General features: G+C 39.4%; 1 protein-coding gene across 3 annotated transcripts in view; it reads right to left on the reverse strand.

Annotated features, from left to right (window-relative positions):
• Positions 1 to 20,457, reverse strand: part of LOC139756366 (uncharacterized) — a 47,566-nt gene extending 27,109 nt beyond the window's left edge. The window contains exons 1-6 of one of the 3 annotated variants that reach the window (XM_071675741.1): positions 20,403 to 20,457; positions 13,313 to 15,440; positions 4,338 to 4,515; positions 3,708 to 3,868; positions 751 to 932; positions 98 to 268 (exon numbers count right to left, since the gene is read on the reverse strand). In XM_071675741.1, coding sequence (XP_071531842.1) covers positions 98 to 268; positions 751 to 932; positions 3,708 to 3,868; positions 4,338 to 4,515; positions 13,313 to 15,431 — 2,811 coding nt within the window. In that variant the 5' untranslated portion in view covers positions 15,432 to 15,440; positions 20,403 to 20,457. The other 2 variants (XM_071675743.1, XM_071675742.1) reach the window with 2 other exon arrangements.
• Between the last annotated feature and the right edge of the window lie 145 nt (positions 20,458 to 20,602).

The following is a 20,602-nucleotide window of genomic DNA, read 5'->3' on the forward strand; positions in this document are numbered from 1 at the left end:
CAGTGGGACTGTACTGGAAGTACTCATTTCATTGTGCACAATCTGGGTGTTTGTGGTTAAAGCCATCAGTTAAGTTCATATGAAAATCATGCATTACCTGTGATTGTCTGTGGGCAGGTGGTGGGTGAACAGCAGCTGCTACCTGTTGTGCATTCAGACCAGAAACCATAATTCTAATTGGCTGATCACCATTTCCAGGCACTGGCACCTGGTCAGATATAATAAGCTGAGGCTGATTTCCTGCCTGGGAGATTGTTCCAGGTACAATCTGGAAATAAGAAATACATTATTAGGCAATTACACAATGCAATATTAATAATCTTCCTTTTTCATACATGTTAACCATTACTTACATTAGCACAGTAGCACTTGTAACAGACAGATATGGCCTCATTTCCTCACATCCATTCTCTAGCTGTCAAATATGTTGCACCAAAACCTGAGACCTAATTAACTAGGCACAAATCCTTACCTGGTATATAACAACCAATATCCTGTTATGTGGATGGATTCCACATCAATGCATGAGACTAGTGTCTTAAGGAAGTTGAAATTTACTTTAATACATCTGACACTAGTATCAACTTCATGTGCAATCTAGGCTTTAAGTTAAGACATTATGTTTAAGGAGAATATCTGATAGCTATTACATTTTTAGTATAAGTGACCACCCAGAAGGATACCAAAGATATAAAAGCAGGATAGATACTGTAGATCTTGGTGACGATGAGCTTGAAGATGTGAGAGTACCTGTGCTGTTGTGGCTGGAGATGGTGACTGGGTTCCCCCATGAGTGACATGCCCTGATGCAGGAGTCCCAACCCCACTTCCAGACCCTGCAGCATCTCTCATGTGAGTCTGACGATGACGTTTCATATCAGAGCGAACACGGAAAGGTTTACCACAGTCAGGGCATGGGTGAGGCCGCTCACCTATTGAAAATCAATTATAAGATAATTTATGAGCATTTATAATGCCTATTTAGCTAACAGCTTCTCTGATATTAAGATTTTCACTTACAAATTCTATCATTGCTCTTTACTGTTTTCTTTGTGAGACTGCCAACTGCTATACATTCATCAGATTGAACTTGTGGCAAACAAGTGTAAAAAAACAAATGAGATGTGCATAAAATGTTCATGTCTTAAACATCAACACTGAAAATATTTTTCTTCTTTCATGCCTGTTTGCTGTTTACCTCCTTAACTAGCACTTTCAGGAAATGTCATATTTGTTTATCTACCTAATGCATGTGTGATGGCTGGAACAAAGAATATCAATTACTGAACATGAAAAGCCTAAATAACAGGGGGTAGCAATGCTGTTTCCTGAAGGGCTGGGTAGTGCTGGGAATGGATGAAGGCAAGCAAGTATGAAAATATGTATGTATATGTGCATGTATGGGCATTTATGTGTTATATATATATTTCTTTATCCATTTATCATACTTTGTCTCCCACATTAGCGAGGTAGCGCAAGGAAACAGACGAAAGAATGGCCCAACCCACCCACGTACACATGTATATACATACACGTCCACACAAGCACATATACATAACTATACATTTCAGCATATACATATATATATACACACACAGACATATACATATATATACATGTACATAATTCATAGTCTGCCCTTATTCATTCCCGTTGCCACCTCGCCACACATGAAATGACAACCCCCTACCTCCGCATGTGCACGAGGTAGCGCTAGGAAGACAACAAAAGCTACATTCGTTCACACTCAGTCTCTAGCTGTCATGTATAATGCATCGAAACCACAGTTCCCTTTCCACATCCAGGCCCCACAAAATTTCCATGGTTTACCCCAGACGCTTCACATGCCCTGGTTCAATCCAGTGACAGCATGTCAACCCCGGTATACCACAATTCACTCTATTCCTTGCCCGCCTTTCATCCTCCTGCATGTTCAGGCCCTGATCACTCAAAATCTTTTTCACTCCATCTTTCCACCTCCAATATGGTCTCCCACTTCTCCTTGTTCCCTCCACCTCTGACACATATATCCTCTTTGTCAATCTTTCCACACTCATTCTCTCCATGTGACCAAACCATTTCAAAACACCCTCTTCTGCTCTCTCAACCACACTCTTTTTATTACCGCACTTCTCTCTTACCCCTTTCATTACCTATTTGATCAAACCACCTCACACCACATATTGTCCTCAAACATCTCATTTCCAACACATCCACCCTCCTCCGCACAACTCTATCTATAGCCCATGCCTCGCAACCATATAACATTGTTGGAACCACTATTCCTTCAAACATACCCAATTTTGCTTTCCAAGATAATGTTCTCGCCTTCCACACATTTTTCAACGCTCCCAGAACCTTCACCCCCTTCCCCACCCTGTGAATAACTTCCGCTTCCATGGTTCCAACAGCTGCCAAATCCACTCCCAGATATCTAAAACACTTCACTTCCACCAGTTTTTCTCCATTCAAACTCATCTCCCAACTGACTTGCCCCTCAACCCTACTGTACCTAATAACCTTGCTCTTATTCACATTTAGTCTCAGCTTTCTTCTTTCACACACTTTACCAAACTCAGTCACCAGCTTCTGCAGTTTCTCACCTGAATCAGCCACCAGCGCTGTATCATCAGTGAACAACAACTGACTCACTTCCCAAGCTCTCTCATCCACAACAGACTGCATACTTGCCCTTCTCTCAAAAACTCTTGCATTCACTTCCCTACCAACCCCATCCATAAACAAATCAAACAACAATGGAGACATCAAGCACCCCTGCTGCAAACCGACAATGAAATATATATATATATATATATATCTTTCTTTCAAACTATTCGCCATTTCCCACATTAGCGAGGTAGCATTTAGAACAGAGGACTGGGCCTTTGAGGGAATATCCTTACCTGGCCCCCTTCTCTGTTCCTTCTTTTGGAAAATTAAAAATTAAAAAAAAAAAAAAAAAAACGAGAGGGGAGGATTTCTAGCTCCCCGCTCCCTCCCCTTTTAGTCGCGTTCTACGACACGCAGCGAATACGTGGGAAGTATTCTTTTCCCCTATCCCCAGGGATAATATATATATATATATATATATATATATATATATGTGTGTGTGTGTGTGTGTGTGTGTGTGTGTGTGTGTGTGTGTGTGCGTGTGCATATGTGTATGTTTTTATATGAATGAATGGGCCATTCTTTGTCTGTTTTCTGGTGCCACCTCGCTGACGCAGAAAATGGCGATTAAGTATAAAATCAGAGGTTGGTGAGAGGACAAGAGCTAAGGAAGAAACAGCACTACTCCTGAAGCAGGAGTTGTGGGAGTATAAGGTAGAGTGTAAAAAAGTGAATTCTAGATTGATGCGGGTAAAACTGAAAGTGGATGGAGAGAGATGGGTGATTATCGGTGCCTATGCACCTGGCCACGAGAAGAAAGATCATGAGAGGTAAGTGTTTTGGGAGCAGCTAAGTGTGTCAGCAGCTTTGGTGCACGAGACTGGGTATTAGTGATGGGTGATTTAAATGTGAAGGTGAATAATGTGGCAGTTGAGGGTATAAATGGTGTACGTGGGGTATTCAGTGTTGTGAATGGAAATGATGAAGAACTTCTGGCTTGTGAGCTGTAAGAAGACTGGTGATTGGGAATACCTGGTTAAAAAAGAGATATACATAAGTACACGTATGTGAACAGGAAAGATGGTCAAAGGGCATACCTGTATGAATTCTCCTGTGGTTCTGCAGATATGATGCTGCACGAAATGCCTTACCACATATTTCACATTTGTAATTTTTTTCGCCAGTATGAATTCTACGGTGCACTACTAAACAATATTTCCTCTTGAAGTCCTTCCCACAGTACTCACATTGATATTGCCTGTGAAGATCAACAAATCAATTAATGTAAAAACTAACTGAAGTCAGCTGCAAAAGAAACATACAAATTCATTTCCATTTCAATCTTTCACCATCCATCCATTATACATCTCAGAATATCAATCTCATTATATGAATATTAGAAAATACAATGCAATATGCATGGAATTCTCTATCAATCTACTTTTAAGCAATAATACTTCACTGTCATACTTTTAAGTAAAGCAAACTACAACTCCCAACAGGCCTTACCATTCCTTCAAATTCATATTTCTCTCGTTACTTTTCTCGCAGCTTTAACATTTCACAAAATTTCCCCAATATATAAGAGACCATCAATCATTTCCACCTTCTATCATGTAACTACATCTCATATACGAATCTTCCTTCTCACATTGTATAGACTACCTCCAAAATCAGACAACTTCTTGCCAACAATTATCAAAACACAGCATATACTTTACACTAACCTATCTTCGGAATGAACTGATGTTGTGTGGTATCTGAGATCTCCCCACTGCCGGAAGTATTTTTCACAGAGTTGACATTTGTATGGCTTTTCACCACTATGCAGTCTGAGATGAACCTTAAGAGCACTAGCAGCATAGAAGGCTTTCCCACACTGTTCACACTGATGAGGTCTCTCACCTAAAAAGATTTTATACAGCAATGAAGCCTTTCACCTAAATAAGATTAAATGGATTTTTTTTACGACAAAAGGCATAATTATGGGTAAACATAATGATGAACATAAACAACACGAGATACAGATATGCCTACAAAATGTGACCTGGTCTGGAAATAAAAAAGCTAGTAGTTTAAAGACAAAAATGCGAACAAAAATATCAAATTCTGAAAGACTCATTTTTGAGTCTAAACAAGGCGAGATGAATGTACTGCTATTTAAGTGTATTTCCTACATATTTTGGGCAACATACCATACTGTCAGCTCTTAAACTAAGGCAAACAACATATCACTGGTAGCTAGGAATTTACCAGCAGCAGACATAATTCCAACATGATGCCCAAGCTCAATACTCTGTATTCAGAAGGCACCAGAATGCATTTTTATATAACTAGCTAAACCTGCAGGTAGAAAAAAAAAATGAGGAGGTGGGAGGGGGGGGAATCTATTTTATGAATTCACTCTTCCTAAGCTTAAAAATACATTTCAGTATTTGTGAATGGTAAATATATTCATGTATAAAGGTAGACATCACTCACTCATCCTTTCTCAGTTGTTTCCCAACAAAGAAAAACAAGTAAAACATGGGTCTCTTTACTGTGTTACTTACTGATATATAGTACATGAAATACTGGTAAACAGGGACCCAGCATTTGTACAAGATAAGGAAATTTCATTAAAGAAACAGGAGAAAACTATAGAAATGTAGCGAATGTTTTCCTGAAACTCTATTTTCCGAAACCTTTTATCTATTTTTCATGATTTTAATTTTTCCATTAATGCCATGATATTTACTTATGAAAAGAGTCACCACTAAATGGGCACACTTAATCTTAATTGAAATAATTGATATCAAATAAAGAAAATGCTTTATCACAAAAAGAAAAAAACCCACTTGTTTATGTCTTTCTTCTTTTATTATAAGGCACTGCTGCTCACATCAAGGTCAGGCTGATTGAAGGGGAACACCCATTTTTCAAGAGATGGTAGACTTTCCGCTTAAAGAAAGACATTGTAATAATTGGAAAAATATAAGTAGCTTAAGATTTCATACTTCAGCTGTGGAAGGAAAGAAACAGACTTCAAACTGAACAATGATCAAGTTGCCAATGCCTACATAATGTCCGGGACAAAGCAACTTGTTTAGCACTGCACAACATAACCAAGGAGGAGAAGGAGGCGATCAGCCAACTCCGGACTGGAGAAACCAAAGTGCTATACAGAAATAAAAGAGAAAGACAGAACCAACATTACAGTATATAAAATGGGGCTAAAACTGAAAATAGTAAAAAAAGAGTTAAGAACATCTGCTTTTGACCGAAATTTGCTGAGGAGAAAGGTGGAAAAGTTTCATATATCCATGAGCAGCACTCCATCTAGAACAAATCATCCCTCGATACAACTTAAGTAACATCACTTTAAAAAACAGAGTTCTGCCTATGGGAGAATGATAATTCCTGTGACAGAGCAAAGGTAGTGATGAAGTAAGAATGGTGATGGAATGAGGGATGGACTGAGGGTCCAGAAAACAATGATGAATACTCCATAAGGTACAAGAGCCATTATCATGTTATATCTTTTGAAAGAGGATGGTAACAATCATTGTCATTGGAAACTAAAGTTAGAGCATGAAAACTATTTATCTATATTTATTTATTCATTTTGCTTTGTCGCTGTCTCCCGCGTTTGCGAGGCAGCGCAAGGAAACAGATGAAAGAAATGGCCCAACCCACCCCCATACACAATGTACACACATACACGTCCACACACACAAATATACATACCTATACATATCAATGTACACATATATATACACACACAGACACATACATATATACCCATGCACACAATTCACACTGTCTGCCTTTATTCATTCCCATCGCCACCTCGCCACACATGGAATTCCATGAAAACTAATTATCTGCAGCAAAAGATGATTATGACAATGATGAAAACAATATTGCCTTAATACGACTACTTCTTAAATCTTTGTACTACTTTATATCGTTTTGACCAACATATCCAACTATAAAGTTGTAAAAGACAAAAACATCCTTATACAGGTAAGCTGTCATCCATGTGCCTCTCTAATGATTTCTCATGCCAAAAAAAATTTCTCATACCTTCAGTTTTCACAACTTATCCTCCAATAAACAAGTTATCCATCTCTGGAGTTCTAAACCTGGGTTTCACATTCATACATTAGGGATGGGATGAGTACTCCTCTATTCAAACTTCTTACACACTCTGCACTTGAAGTTCTCCTATCACCAGAGCTTTCAAAGCACTACCAATATTACACCCTTGCAAGAATCTTATGCTCAACTTTAGCTTTCTCATTACAGACCTAGAATAACTCTATCCCCAAATACCAAAACTTATCCACAGCTTCCAGTTTTTCATCAAAATCACATTTTTTTTTCAAAAACTTCAACCTTACTCTTATGTGTTCATGTTCTGCACTCTCAGCTTATAAACACTGCTGTACAAACTGCCAAAACGAAAACCGAGCAAAGACAAGTAGCAATGTATGCATATAAATCTTGGTGTTCTGCTGTAGAATATACCAAGATTAAATGCACTTTTCCAATAATACAAACTTACTACACTAAGCACATAAAAAAATAAAAAATCAAACAAAGTAATTGGGAAACAACTTCAAAAGGAATGAACTAAGTTGCCACAAACAAATCACATCAGTATGAATAGAGGTAATCATAGATAAATCGTACTATTATATCTATACTCCTTGCAAAGAACTTTGTATGCGTATGTGTAATTATCTATTACTACAGTATGGGAGGGAATTCAACACTCATGGGACTCCACCTCTTGTGCATGTGTGTATTACTATTTGTTCAGTAAAAGGAGGAGGTTCTACACACAGAGGGTCCTATCTCTCGAGCTTTCTCTACCAACATTAAATACCATACTTTTGCCATTTAGCTCTTGGCTATCCTATATTTCCACTAAACTGATACTAAAAATTTACATTTTCAAATCCTTCCTAAAGCATTTCTTGTTTAACCTTGTTTTGGCCTCTGCTTTGTTCTATTCTTATATATCATGAAAAACTTTACTGTCTACATCATGAAACTTAATAGCTGTCACATGTCATCCTTTACTCCTTACTAGCTCTATACACAGCCACTGTATAAAAGTAAGAGGGACAAAGGTAACACCTTTACTATAATAGTAAAAATATGAGTTTGCTGAGAGTACCTGCTAAACTGTATGGGAGTTGAAAATGAGATGGTGAAGGCATGCACCAGACTGAGGAGGAACAGTGTGATTTCAGCATCATGTGTGGATCAGATGAATGCTTTAAAGAATGTGTGTAAGAATTACTTAAAGAAACAGAAAGATTTGCATGTGCATTTATGCATCTGGAGAAAGCATATGATATGGTTGAGTGAGATGCCTTGTGGAAGGTGTTACAAGCTGATAGTGTAGGATGAAAGCTACTAAAAGCAATGCAGTTTTTATCAAGGATGTAAGGTATATGTGCAAAAAGACAGAACAGAGAAGTGGTTCCAAGTGAAGAATGGTCTGCAGCAGGAGTGTGTGATGTCACAACAGCTGTTAAATTTGTTTATGGATAGGGTGGTGAGGGAGTAAATGCAAGGGTCTTGGAGAGAAAAGTGAGTATGAACTCTGTAGGGGGTGAGGGAAGCAAGTCAATTTGTGTTGACACAGCACTTGTGGAAGATTTGAGTGAGAAACTGCAGAGGTTATCTGAATTTGAGAGAGTATATGAAAGGAGGAAGTTGATGGTAAATTTGAATAAAAGCACAGTGATTAGGTTTAGCGAGGGAGAATAAAGGTTAGTTGGAGTGTGAGTCTGATGAGAGAAAATCTGGAGGAAATAAAGTATTTTAGATATCTGGGAGTGGACATGGCAGTGGATGGAACCAGAGAAGTGAGTCATAGGGTGGGTGAGTGGAAGAAAGTTACAGGAACATTGACGAATGTGTGGGGAGGAAGTCATTATCTGGGAGGGCGAAAATGGCTGTTTGCAGGTATCATAGCCACAGCAATGTTGTATGAATGCAAGGCATGGGGTATAGATGAGGATGGGCAGAGGAGGGTTTATGTGCTAGAAATAAAATGCTTGAGGACAAAATGAAGTGTGAGGTGGTTCAACTGAATAAGTAATAAAAGGGTAAGACAGGCATGTAGTAATAAGTGTGTAGTTAATAGAGCTAAAGAGGGTGTGCTGAAATGTTTTGGCCATACGGACAGAATGAGTGTGTCTGAAGTAATGGGGACACTCAATCAGAGACTGAATGATGGAGTGAGAAGTATTTTGAGTGCTTGAGGCCTGAACATGTAGGAGGGTGACATGCATGTAATGGACAGAGTGGAGCGATGTGGTATAAATGAGGTGACATGTCATCAATGGACTGAACCAGGGCATTTGAAGCAGATATGGGAAACCATCAAAAGGTCTGTGGGGCCTGGTTGTGGTTAGAGGACTGTGGTTTCAGCACATTACAAATGATAGCTAACGAATGGATGTGAGCTAATGAGGCCTTTCACCATCTGTTCCTGGCTCTACTTTGCTGATGCAGAAAAAAGCATACAAGTACGAACAAAAAATATGTATACACCCATAAGCTGATGACTCAACACTGCATTCCTCCATATTCTTCAATTCTGCTCCTTCTTCTGTCACTTGATCTGCATCTTGTCTTGGCACAATTTCCTCTATAAACTCAAAATTGGAGTGGGGTGGATGAAATGTGGTTGAGTTTAATCCCTCCAAGATTCAGTTTTCACCAATCTCTATCACGAAAATTCCTAACTCTATTCTCTCCTTTGATGGTTCTGTAATTCCACCTCTTGACTTAATGAACATACTTCGTATTACCATAACATCACCCTTTCATGAAAGCCCCACATTATGGAAATAGCCAAGTCTGCCACTAAGAAACTGGGAGTCCTGTTCAGATGTCAAAATTTCTTTTCTTCTGAACAGTTGCTCCATTTATACAAAGGTCTGATCCATCCTTGTATGGAGTACTGCTCTTACATCTGGGGTGGCTCTAGCTCTGCATCACTTTCCCTCATCCAAATGTGTTGATTTGGTTTTTGCTTCAGAGAGCTGGCTGCATGTGTGCCCCCCACCACTATCTAATCCATGCAATACTCGGCAAGCTGCTGTATCACATTAATGTGTGGCAACATAATTCATACTTGCTGCCTTTATTCATTCCCGTCGCCACCCCGCCACACATGAAATAACAACCCCCTACCCCCTCATAAGTGCGAGGTAGCGCTAGAAAAAGACAACAAAGGCCACTTTCGTTCACACTCAGTCTCTAGCTGTCATGTATAATGTACTGAAACCACATCTCCCTTTCCACATCCAGGCCCCACAAAACTTTCCATGGTTTACCCCAGACGCTTCACATGCCCTGGTTCAATCCATTGACAGCACGTCGACCCCGGTATACCACATCGTTCCAGTTCACTCTATTCCTTGCATGCCTTTCACCCTCCTGCATGTTCAGGCCCCGATCGCTCAAAATCTTTATCACTCCATCCTTCCACCTCCAATTTGGTCTCCCACTTCTCCTCATTCCCTTCACCTCTGACACATATATCCTCTTTGTCAATCGTTCCTCACTCATTCTCTCCATGTGACCAAACCATTTCAAAACACCCTCTTCTGCTCTCTCAACCACACTCTTTTCATCACCACACACCTCTCTTACCCTTTCATTACTTACTTGATCAAACCACCTCACACCACATATTGTCCTCAAACATCTCATTTCCAGCACATCCACCCTCCTCTGCACAACTCTATAGCTCATGCCTCGCAACAATAAAACATTGTTGGAACCACTATTCCTTCAAACATACCCATTTTTGCTTTCCGAGATAATGTTTTCGCCTTCCACACATTTTTCAACGCTCCCAGAACTTTCGCCCCCTCCCCCACCTTGTGACTCACTTCCTCTTCCATGGTTCCATCCGCTGCCAAATCCACTCCCAGATATCTAAAACACTTCACTTCCTCCAGTTTTTCTCCATTCAAACTTACCTCCCAATTGACTTGTCTCTCAACCCTGCTGTACCTAATAACCTTGCTCTTATTCACATTTAGTCTCAGCTTTCTTCTTTCACACACTTTACCAAGCTCAGTCACCAGCTTCTGCAGCGAACAACAACTGACTCACTTCCCAAGCTCTCTCATCAACAACAGACTGCATGCTTGCCCCTCTCTCCAAAACTTTTGCATTCACCTCCCTAAAAACTCCATCCATAAACAAATTAAACAACCATGGAGACATCATGCACCCCTGCTGCAAACCGACATTCACTGAGAACCAATCACTTTCCTCTCTTCCCACTTGTACACATGCCTTACATCTTCGATAAAAACTTTTCACTGCTTCCAGCAACTTGCCTCCCACACCATATATTCTTAATACCTTCCACAGAGCATCTCTATCAACTCCATCATATGCCTTCTCCAGATCCATAAATGCTACATACAGATCCATTTGCTTTTCTAAGTATTTCTTACACACATTCTTCAAAGCAAACACCTGATCCACACATCCTCTACCACTTCTGAAACCACACTGCTCTTCCCCAATCTGATGCTCGTACATGCCTTCACCCTCTCAATCGATACCCTCCCATAAAGTTTCCCAGGAATACTCAACAAACTTATACATCTGTAATTTGAGCACTCACCTTTATCCCCTTTGCCTTTGTACAATGGCACTATGCATGCATTCCACCAATCCTCAGGCACCTCGCCATGAGTCATACATACAATAAATATCCTTAACAACCAGTCAACAACAAAGTCATCCCCTTTTTTTTATAAAATTCCACTGCAATACCATCCAATAATAATAATAATAATAATAATAATATCCTTGTACAACGCCCTGCTAATAACAGTATCACCTCCTACACACAAGGTAAGCAGTGACCTACTGGCATGGAAGAGCCATACTGTCCTTTGTCTTACTTTGGTAGGAACCAATTACATTCTTGTAAAATTAAATACTCTTTTCACACAATGAAAATAAAAATGGTGTGAAGTTGCATATGTTTTAGTTTTCACCACAACTCAACCCACTTAAAGTTGCATATGTTTTAGTTTTCACCACAATCAACTCACTTAAAAAAAAGAAAAAAAAATTGACCACAAAAAAGTGTTAAATAATAAAAATGCTGACATTCTTATGCTTTACACTAGTGGGATCAGAAACTGAATATGAGTTATACTATACTATAGATGATACACTGAAAAAATAAAGAACAAATAATGAGAAATTTTCCCATAAGTGTTCAATCTCTTTAGGGTTCCCCTTTATTTTCATACTTTTCGTTTCTTATTCTGTTGGTTCATATAGGTTAGGTCTAGGTTAGGGCTAAGTAAGTTAAGGTCACCTTAAAAATTTTGCTAACATGTATGGTTTCACTGTAACCTATTTTAGAAAAAATCCACCCCTATGTAGTATACTGTTAAGCAACATATTGGATGCATACAACAATATAATCTTTGAAGTATTATACTGATACAATAAAATCAAATTCTATAACAATACAATAAAATTAAATTCTATAACAATCTCATCCTTTGGTGTGATGTTATATGCTTGAGAGTGTTGCATGGGGTACAGTAGGTTGGGGAGCTGTGATGGTATGGGGGAGCAGATGGCTGCACCTGTTGCAATTGCTTTGCACCACTTGGCCCTGGGTGTGGATAAGAGGCAACAGGGGGAAAGTCATGCTGCAGGGTGTTACTTATCCGCCCTGCAAAATCCTTTTACCTCCAAGCACAGAGATAAGAAGCCCTTAAAAAAGTTGCTTCCATCAGATTCTGGGTCTTCAATTTCATATTCAGAGTTTGATTCAAACTGTGCAAGGGCATCATCAAGTCCATCTTCAGATGATGTCCACATGCACATATGCAACTGAGCAATGTGATGGAACTGAACAAACATGGGGTGTTTATGACCCTAAATATCCAGAAATATAACAACACACTTTTAAAGCAAAACTTCCCACCCCTTTTACAGAGGGATGAGATGTTTGTTGTATGCACTGAGGGGCATTTCTTGTGAGAAACAACAGCACTTCACTCTCAAATATTCAAAAGTTTGAACTAGTAAAATATAAAATACACCAATGAACACTATATAATCACTTTACAAACAGGCTAACATTACAGCACACTGGAAGGCAGGAGTGTATAAGATGGAAAAGTAAAGATCTTTAAAGGGCTAGTGCACAGCACCTTGTGGCTTCGTAAATCATTGCACATGCTACAAAGGGTTACCATATTTCACAAGAAAGATGGATTACCATTAGAAAGCAGGCTGTGAGGAGACATGTCAAAAATTTGAGTGCTAATTGGAATTACTCTAGTTTTTCATCCGAATGATGAGGCTGTGGCATCAGGTAAAAATTGGATAAGACTAGATATTGATGTGACAATTGCATCATGGTGTATGAGGGTGTTAATAATAATATCCCAGCCAATGTCATGTACTCAATGAATTGGCTGTAGGATAACAACCCTCTCCAGTATTTGAAACCTGGCTTACTCACTCATTTTTCAGAATCACTGATACCAACCACTACATCTTAGAAGCATGGTATGCTATGGCAATGCTTCAAGTTAATCAAGCTTACAGGTTTGTGACAGACATCAAATGATGATAATTAATCACAGACAACAGACAAGTGAAAAGAAACAGTTTTCAATACTACTGCCCCAATGCCTCTTACCTGTATGACCTCGGATATGATAAACCAGTGAGTTTTTGTGTGTGAAGACCCTCGGACACATTGTGCAAGTATAACCACCTTTTACTGCCTTTCCTATTTTGATCTTTTTTTTTGGTGCTCCCTTATTCTGTGGTCCTTCTTCTTTATGTTCAATCTTCCTATGTGTCATTAACTTTGTTTTGGACTTGAAGACCCTGTAGCAATCCTCACAATTAAACTCAGGTGGATTTTCACTATGCTCAGACTGAACATGGGAGTCAAGTGCCATCTGTGTGCGGTAACTCTTGGGACACGCAACACATGTATAGGGCTTTTCAATGGAATTGGTTTCATCTTCCTCTATATGAGTAACTTTTAAGTGAACCTCAAGCATACTCTCTTTCCGAAAAGTTTTGTTGCACAATTCACACTTAAAATGTTCTCTAGAGTGAACTAGAAAGTGCTCTTGAAGAGCCTCTGCACTTTCAAATTCTCCACCACACACTTCACACTTGTGCTTTTTGTATGGTTCATAATGACCTTTTAAATGTTCAAAAAATTTTAGTTGACTATCAAATCCCTTTCCACATAACTCACAGTTGAAAGGCTTAGGTTTAATTGGAAGAGGTGTGTGAGTTTGTTTATGGGCTGTAAACTGCTGCTGATTGGTAAACTGTTCTCCACACTGAGCACATTTATAGCACTTGACATGCTTTTTCGTTGCTTTCAGTTTTTTTGGAATTCTTTTTTTGTGTGGCAAGGATTTCTTTCCATCAGTGTTATAATTGCCACTTGTCTCTGGGTCTTCATCATTAGAATCCAGTTCCTCCTCTGGTGGGTCCTCCTCCTCCAATACTTCTTCCAATGGGTCCTCCTCTTCATATTCTGCACCGATAACCATTGCTTCCACTTTGACTAGTTGTTCAGGAAGATGAGGTAATATTTCTTCCTCCTTTAAGTTTTGATTTACATACTCAACATACTCTGGTCTACGGCGGATGGGGCGGCCACTGCGAGACACAAGAGGCATGTGTTGAGTAGTATGTTGCTGTTGCTCTTGATCATCATCTTGACTACTCTGATCTGTCTTTGGAATTTGTTGCTGAAACTGTTTCTGCTGGTGTTGCTGTTGTAACTGTGACTGCTGTTGCTGGTGCTGATGTTTTTGGTGTTGCTGTTGCTGCTGGATGTGTACTTGTGGTTGGATTTGTCGCTGTTGCGGCTGCTGAAATTGGAATGCCTTCTGCTGCTGCTGCTGCAACCTGTGAGGATGTTGTAACTGTCTCTGTTGATGCTGCTGCTGCTGTTGTTCTTGATGCTGTTGCTGAAGCTGTCTCTGTTGCTGCTGCTGCTGCTGTTGTTGTAGCTGCTGCTGCAACTGTCTTTTCTGAAGTTCTAGTTTATTTGGTTTCCGGTAATCATGTAATGCATGAGGCAGACCATCATGATCAAGCTGAACAAGATTTGCTGTCGTAACATCTGGAAGGATATGATCCAATTCTTGATCCTGTGTCTGTTGTTGTTGTTGCTGCTGCTGCTGTTGTTGTTGCTCTTGCTGTTGGAGATATATATCAGAATAAGCTCTTTCTAAGAGCTGAGCTTTAGGGGTCTGGTGCTCATGTCGAGCATGATGAGTGCTGGAAATTGAAGGAGCAGCAGTAGTGGTTGGGTTAATAACATCAAAATACAGTTCCAGGGGAGCAGAAGCTGGGGCTCCTTTAATAGTTGCATCATTCATATCTACAAAAGCAACATTGTCTACAGAAACAAGAGCATCTGGAAATTTGGCTTGCTGATCATCTTGGAGAGGCATCTGAGTCACATATTCCAAGCTGCCATAAGAATCTTGTGTACTACTTCCTGCAGTAGTAAAAGTCACTGCTGGACTAACGTTACTTAGTGCACGAGATCCCTGGGCAATGACACCTTCTAGGAGTGTTTGGGTGCTGCCAGAAGATGCAGGAGCATAATGCTGAGGTGTTGCACCCAAAGAAGTCAGACCACTGGTGCCAAGGGTTCCTGAAGGCCCATGAAGCCCCAGCTGGTCTAGGGGTGCTGCATCCATCTTAGGTAAACTGACAATATTCATTTCTAAAGATCCGCTGCCTCCCAAGATGCTGCCATCTTCACTTTCTGACATCACTTACTCCTGCAATACAAGAGAAATCCTTTACAAATTACTATTTCAAACACTTATGAAAAAAAAATTCAATCATAATTTTAGCAAAACAGGTCACCCTATTCATTCCCTACCTTTAATAAACACCTCAATGGTGTCAATGGAGTACAACAAGATCAATAATAAATTTAGAATGGTAAATATAAGCTGAGTTCACACTACACTTTGAAAATGGGGGTCAACTTCTTCCCTTCAATTCAGTGGACATTACAAAAAAACAGTGAAACATGTCCTCAACGTTTACTTTACTTAAACCTTACAGTTAAGTGCCCCTGATTACATATGGCCACCCAATCTGCCACCATCTTGAACAAGTGTGCAATGATAATTCACCAGAACATTTTCTATGTGGCAGGACAGTACCATCAGATGTGTTACAATACTCTTAGGTCAGACTGTTAGCTATTGCAACTTAAGAACATACATAACCATTGCAACCTGACTGGAAACATACAGCACATCTTTGATACTAACCACTATTTTGTTTTTTGTTATCTGCACATATACAAACAAGCACTACACTTGTGTAAGTCATACTGTTATCTTGGTTTTTAATGTCAATGGTTACAAATGACATAAGTACTCCCTGTGGCTTGACAATGAATGAAAAACAGAGGCAAGCAAAGCAAATAAAGAAAAGTTTAAGTTTTGAAGGATGAAAAATCTTTCTCTCAGGGGCAGTCTCACAAATTTGAGAGAATCCCTTAGATCCCTAGGATTAGGATCATATCGACCCTTGCCTTCTGGTGAGATAACTGCCTCTTACATCACTAAACCACTCTCTTAGTGGAGCAGCCAGCTTACTTGGTCCAAGACCTGCCCTTGACCAATCAGTGACCCCCATCCTGGTGATGACATCAATGACCCACTTGCTTCCAGGATCAGTACCAGCCACCATCCTACTCAAAAGTCTCAGATCATGAATGTAAACTTAACAATAGTGACTGCTGTTTATGAGAAAGATTAGTTGAAAGAACAAACGGGTAGGCATGGTGATGCAAGATACTGCCCCAATAAAGTTTCTCGTTCTTCAAAACTTGCCTCTCTCTCAAGAGTCTGGAAGTACCATTAAGCGGAGAGCATACCAATATGAAGGAGGAGAATCAGAGAAACACTTTCTAATAGGAGGATAAACAAAGGCAAAAAACTTTCACTTTTAGTTACCAATGGATCCATATGTCCCAAAAGGTAGTAACCCCAGTGCCAAAGAGAGTAGGTACATCATGTCTCTAAGGTTTCGCCTTGGCGAATGTTTGAGGAATGTCAGAGACCTCTTTCATTTATTTCTTCCACAGAGATTTTTCTCAAGATGGCATTATGTTATGGGCTCTAGCATACAAGCCAGGATGGGTTAAAAAAATAAATTTGAAATCCAAGTAATTAGTGATTTCTTCAAAGTCTGCTCGAGACTTAGATGACCATAAAGAATGATTCTCTGCAGTTCAAGTTTTTTAGAATAGTCACTTAAGGGATATTTCTAAACATACCATTATAAAAAGTTAAAAGGTTCTTTTATGTATGGACACTGTGTGTATCTCAATAACTCTCTTCCTGAGCTTGGAGCTACATGGGTTTTCCTGAAAGATACAGAGAAGCTTAACTGCCAGTAAAAATCTTCGCTTGTAAAAAACCAAGCACTTCTGAAAGTTCCCATTTGGACTGTTGTGGAGAAGCAACGAGTATTCACAAAATAACGATTTAAAGGTTAAGAAACCTTTTCTCTCCAAGTCACTGTCTCACATTCAGTAAGATATTCCTTGAGGAATACAGGTTCAGGATTATTCCTAACTATATAATATTGGTGAGGAAGCTCTATTCCACTCACCCTTTCTTATCAATCTTCTTATCACAGAAGCCTTTTGCTCAACTAATGGATTCATTCTCAGCAAATCAGCAGAGGCCACCAGGTTGACATCACCAAACCAACCATTTAGAGCTCACAATTCACTGACTGGTGCTAACCCAGGCAGTCACAAAAGGTGCACAGAAAAGGTTTTGGAAAAGGATGGGAAAGGTAGGTAAGGCATGCAAAACTGGAAAAATTCCTTGTGGGTCTCAGAGAGAAGAGGTTTTTCACCATTCAAAACCTACATTTCTCCCATCTGCAGCCTGTCCTATGAGCAATGAGAGAATGCTATTATGAAGGGGAGGATTAAAGAAAATACTTTCATATAAGGCTAATCACCTTCCTTCTTTTGGAAAATTAAAAAAAAAACGAGAGGGGAGGATTTCCAGCCCACCGCTCCCTTCCCTTTTAGTCGCCTTCTACGACATGCAGGGAATACGTGGGAAGTATTCTTTCTCCCCTATTCCAAAAGAAGGAACAGAGAAGGAGGCCAGGTGAGGATATTCCCTCAAAGGCCCAGTCCTCTGTTCTTAACGCTACCTCGCTATCGCGGGAAATGGCGAATAGTATGAAAAAAAAAAAAAAGGCTAATCACAAAAAATAAATACCTTTTCTGAAAAACTGAGAGCATACAGGAATCCAACTCTCATGGAGGAGGAATCCACAAAACCCCACATGGTAGATCCATTACGTCTAAACTTTTGACACCAATTAACAAAGGTGAAAGAAGAAAGCTAAAAGGCTCCTTTCTGATGAAGGCTAAAGTAAAGAGGACACCTTCACACCATGTGCTAGCATAAAGCCCTGGTTGAATCGAAAAGTTTAGTGATCCACATAGATATTTATCAAAAAAGACAAAAAAAATCCACTAGAAATCTCTGGTCTCTCGGGATTTAACCAGAAATAAGAAATAATGCTCCCTAAAAGAAATCTTCCATGAGAGGATGATAATGGGATGACTTTTAATCTTGATGATTTTATTCTTGGATACAAATCTGGGGTTTGAGTTTCTATTGGAGTACAAAGCAAAGCTTGCCATCACAAACAAGAACATACTCGTGTCTGCCACAGCATATAATTTAATAACTCTCCTTTCTGAGCCCAAAGCTAAAATGAAACGCATTTTCAAAAGAAGACATCTAGGAACTAACGTGCCAGAAAAAATACTGAACTTTTAAAGGTCTGACACACATGAATGCTCCCACTTTGGCTGAAGGGGAGAAGCAATCAGAATAGAATTCTAAGCAGGTATGTTGCAGCGGCTCTGTGGGCCAAGGCTTCCCAAAGCTTGGTCAACCACAAACCTAATCCAAGTATGACAAAAACCCAAAATATACTGAAATGTACCTGGATAACAGAGAGCATGCCATCCACATTGTTCAAGTTCGTGTTCAGTTGGGCAGGTACAAGAATGTTTGACATAAAAACAAAGCTTTACTGCAAATCAAAGAAAAAAAAATGATTACATCTTAGTCCTCTCACCAGATCAGTTTCTCTAAAACTAATATGATAAATCTTAAATAGCAAAGTAATAAATCTAAACTTAATTACTATTTCTATCTTTGAAATGAAAGATGCCATCAAAGAATAAAAGAAATCAAAAATAATTGATACAGGCCATATCTTCACCACAGAGAAATAAAAAACTTACAATGGATGCATCCAGGTAAGATAGCGAAACAGCCTAGTTACACCTTGATATTGAAATAGCTAAGTTACAAAGAAAGGCTGGAGCTTTGAATTTACCCAACTGGGAAGAAATAAGAGTGGGGGTGACCCGATCCAAGTTTTTTGACAGATGACACGAAAAGTACACCATTCTTCAAGATATGAGGGATAGAGCAACAGATGACAAAACATGGGTAATGCAGATGGCACATAGAAATTCCAAGTTGTGAGATAGAAAATGTTCAAGAGATAGGGGGTGACCTGATCCAAGTTTTTTGACGACACGAAAAGTACACCATTCTTCAAGATATGAGGGATAGAGCAACTGATGACAAAACATGGTTAATGCAGACGGCACATAGAAATTCAAGTTGTGTGATAGAAAATGTTCAAGAGATGGGCACCATGAGTGCAAAATGACCTTTACATACAGTACAAATCGGTAATTATTTCAAGAGGTGACATCATCACCTGCAGGAACACCTCAGTAGCAGACTGTTTTTAGTGCTTAACACTATCTTACCAACAGTCATTTAACAAATTTGTTACCTCCTGCTTAAAGCCTATTCAACTTGCTTCATTATCATTTTTTATGATTTTCTTTTATTTAGATATGTAAGATGTTTAACTGTATTAGGGAGACGGATCTAGTGAGAGAACTGAGAAAAAAATTATTTTTTTTGACTACAAATATTTCGTCTTTCTGTATTAAACATTTGAACATAACTTAAACAATGTAGATGTCATCTATTGCGCTGTTCTGGTAAAATTTAACCAACTGGGACATATCTTTTTAGGGTTTTATCACACGCAACCAAACCAGCAACCTGGTCCCTGACTGGAGTGATGGGGGGGATCAAGACCCCCTGAAGTATATTCACATACAGTCCATGCAACAGCCTTCAGGAGGAAGATGTGAAACTTCTAACAATGTCTATAATTCAGCAATACTTGAACTGAAATGACAGGATGATAAAATCTCTCGCCCGTAAGTGCAACCAATCTAATTTACATTAGTTTTACTAAAGAGGTAAAAAAACATGGACCATGTCTCTACACTACAATTCACCCACAATACTTAATAGACTATAATTCACTACTGATGCCAACAAACAGCTACAGTACGTACAACGAAACTATTTTAAAAGTTCAACCTCAGGCTGGCAACCAGTGTTTGAGGCGCCCGCGGCCTGCAGCACCACACGCTCCCTTCTCTTCCTCCATTTCCCTCAGCGACCAAACCGTAATATCTAGTCAAGGTCATTCCCATGTCGCCTACAGCCTATACACACCCTCCCCTACACTAGCCAGCTTTATTTCCAATGCCTAATGAGCTGTCATCACCCTTATCGTCGTCGAATGTGGACGTTGACATGTTTGTTTTGACCGAGCATTAGACGCGTTGCCATAATACTTACGGTGGCGGCGAAAACCAGGCTGACAGACGCGAGATGTGACAACAATGGCGAGCAGGCTCACCTGGGGAGACCACCTTTCTATAGTAATAATATTTTCTTCTTTAACATTGAAATACGTCGTAAAGTAAGAACATAAAATCTACAGCTCTAATTCTTAAGGTGTTAAGTAAATAATCTATTTCTGAGAATATTACGTGATG

The sequence above is a fragment of the Panulirus ornatus genome, chromosome 21 (assembly GCF_036320965.1).
Source record: "Panulirus ornatus isolate Po-2019 chromosome 21, ASM3632096v1, whole genome shotgun sequence".
Taxonomy (NCBI): Eukaryota; Metazoa; Arthropoda; class Malacostraca; order Decapoda; family Palinuridae; genus Panulirus; species Panulirus ornatus.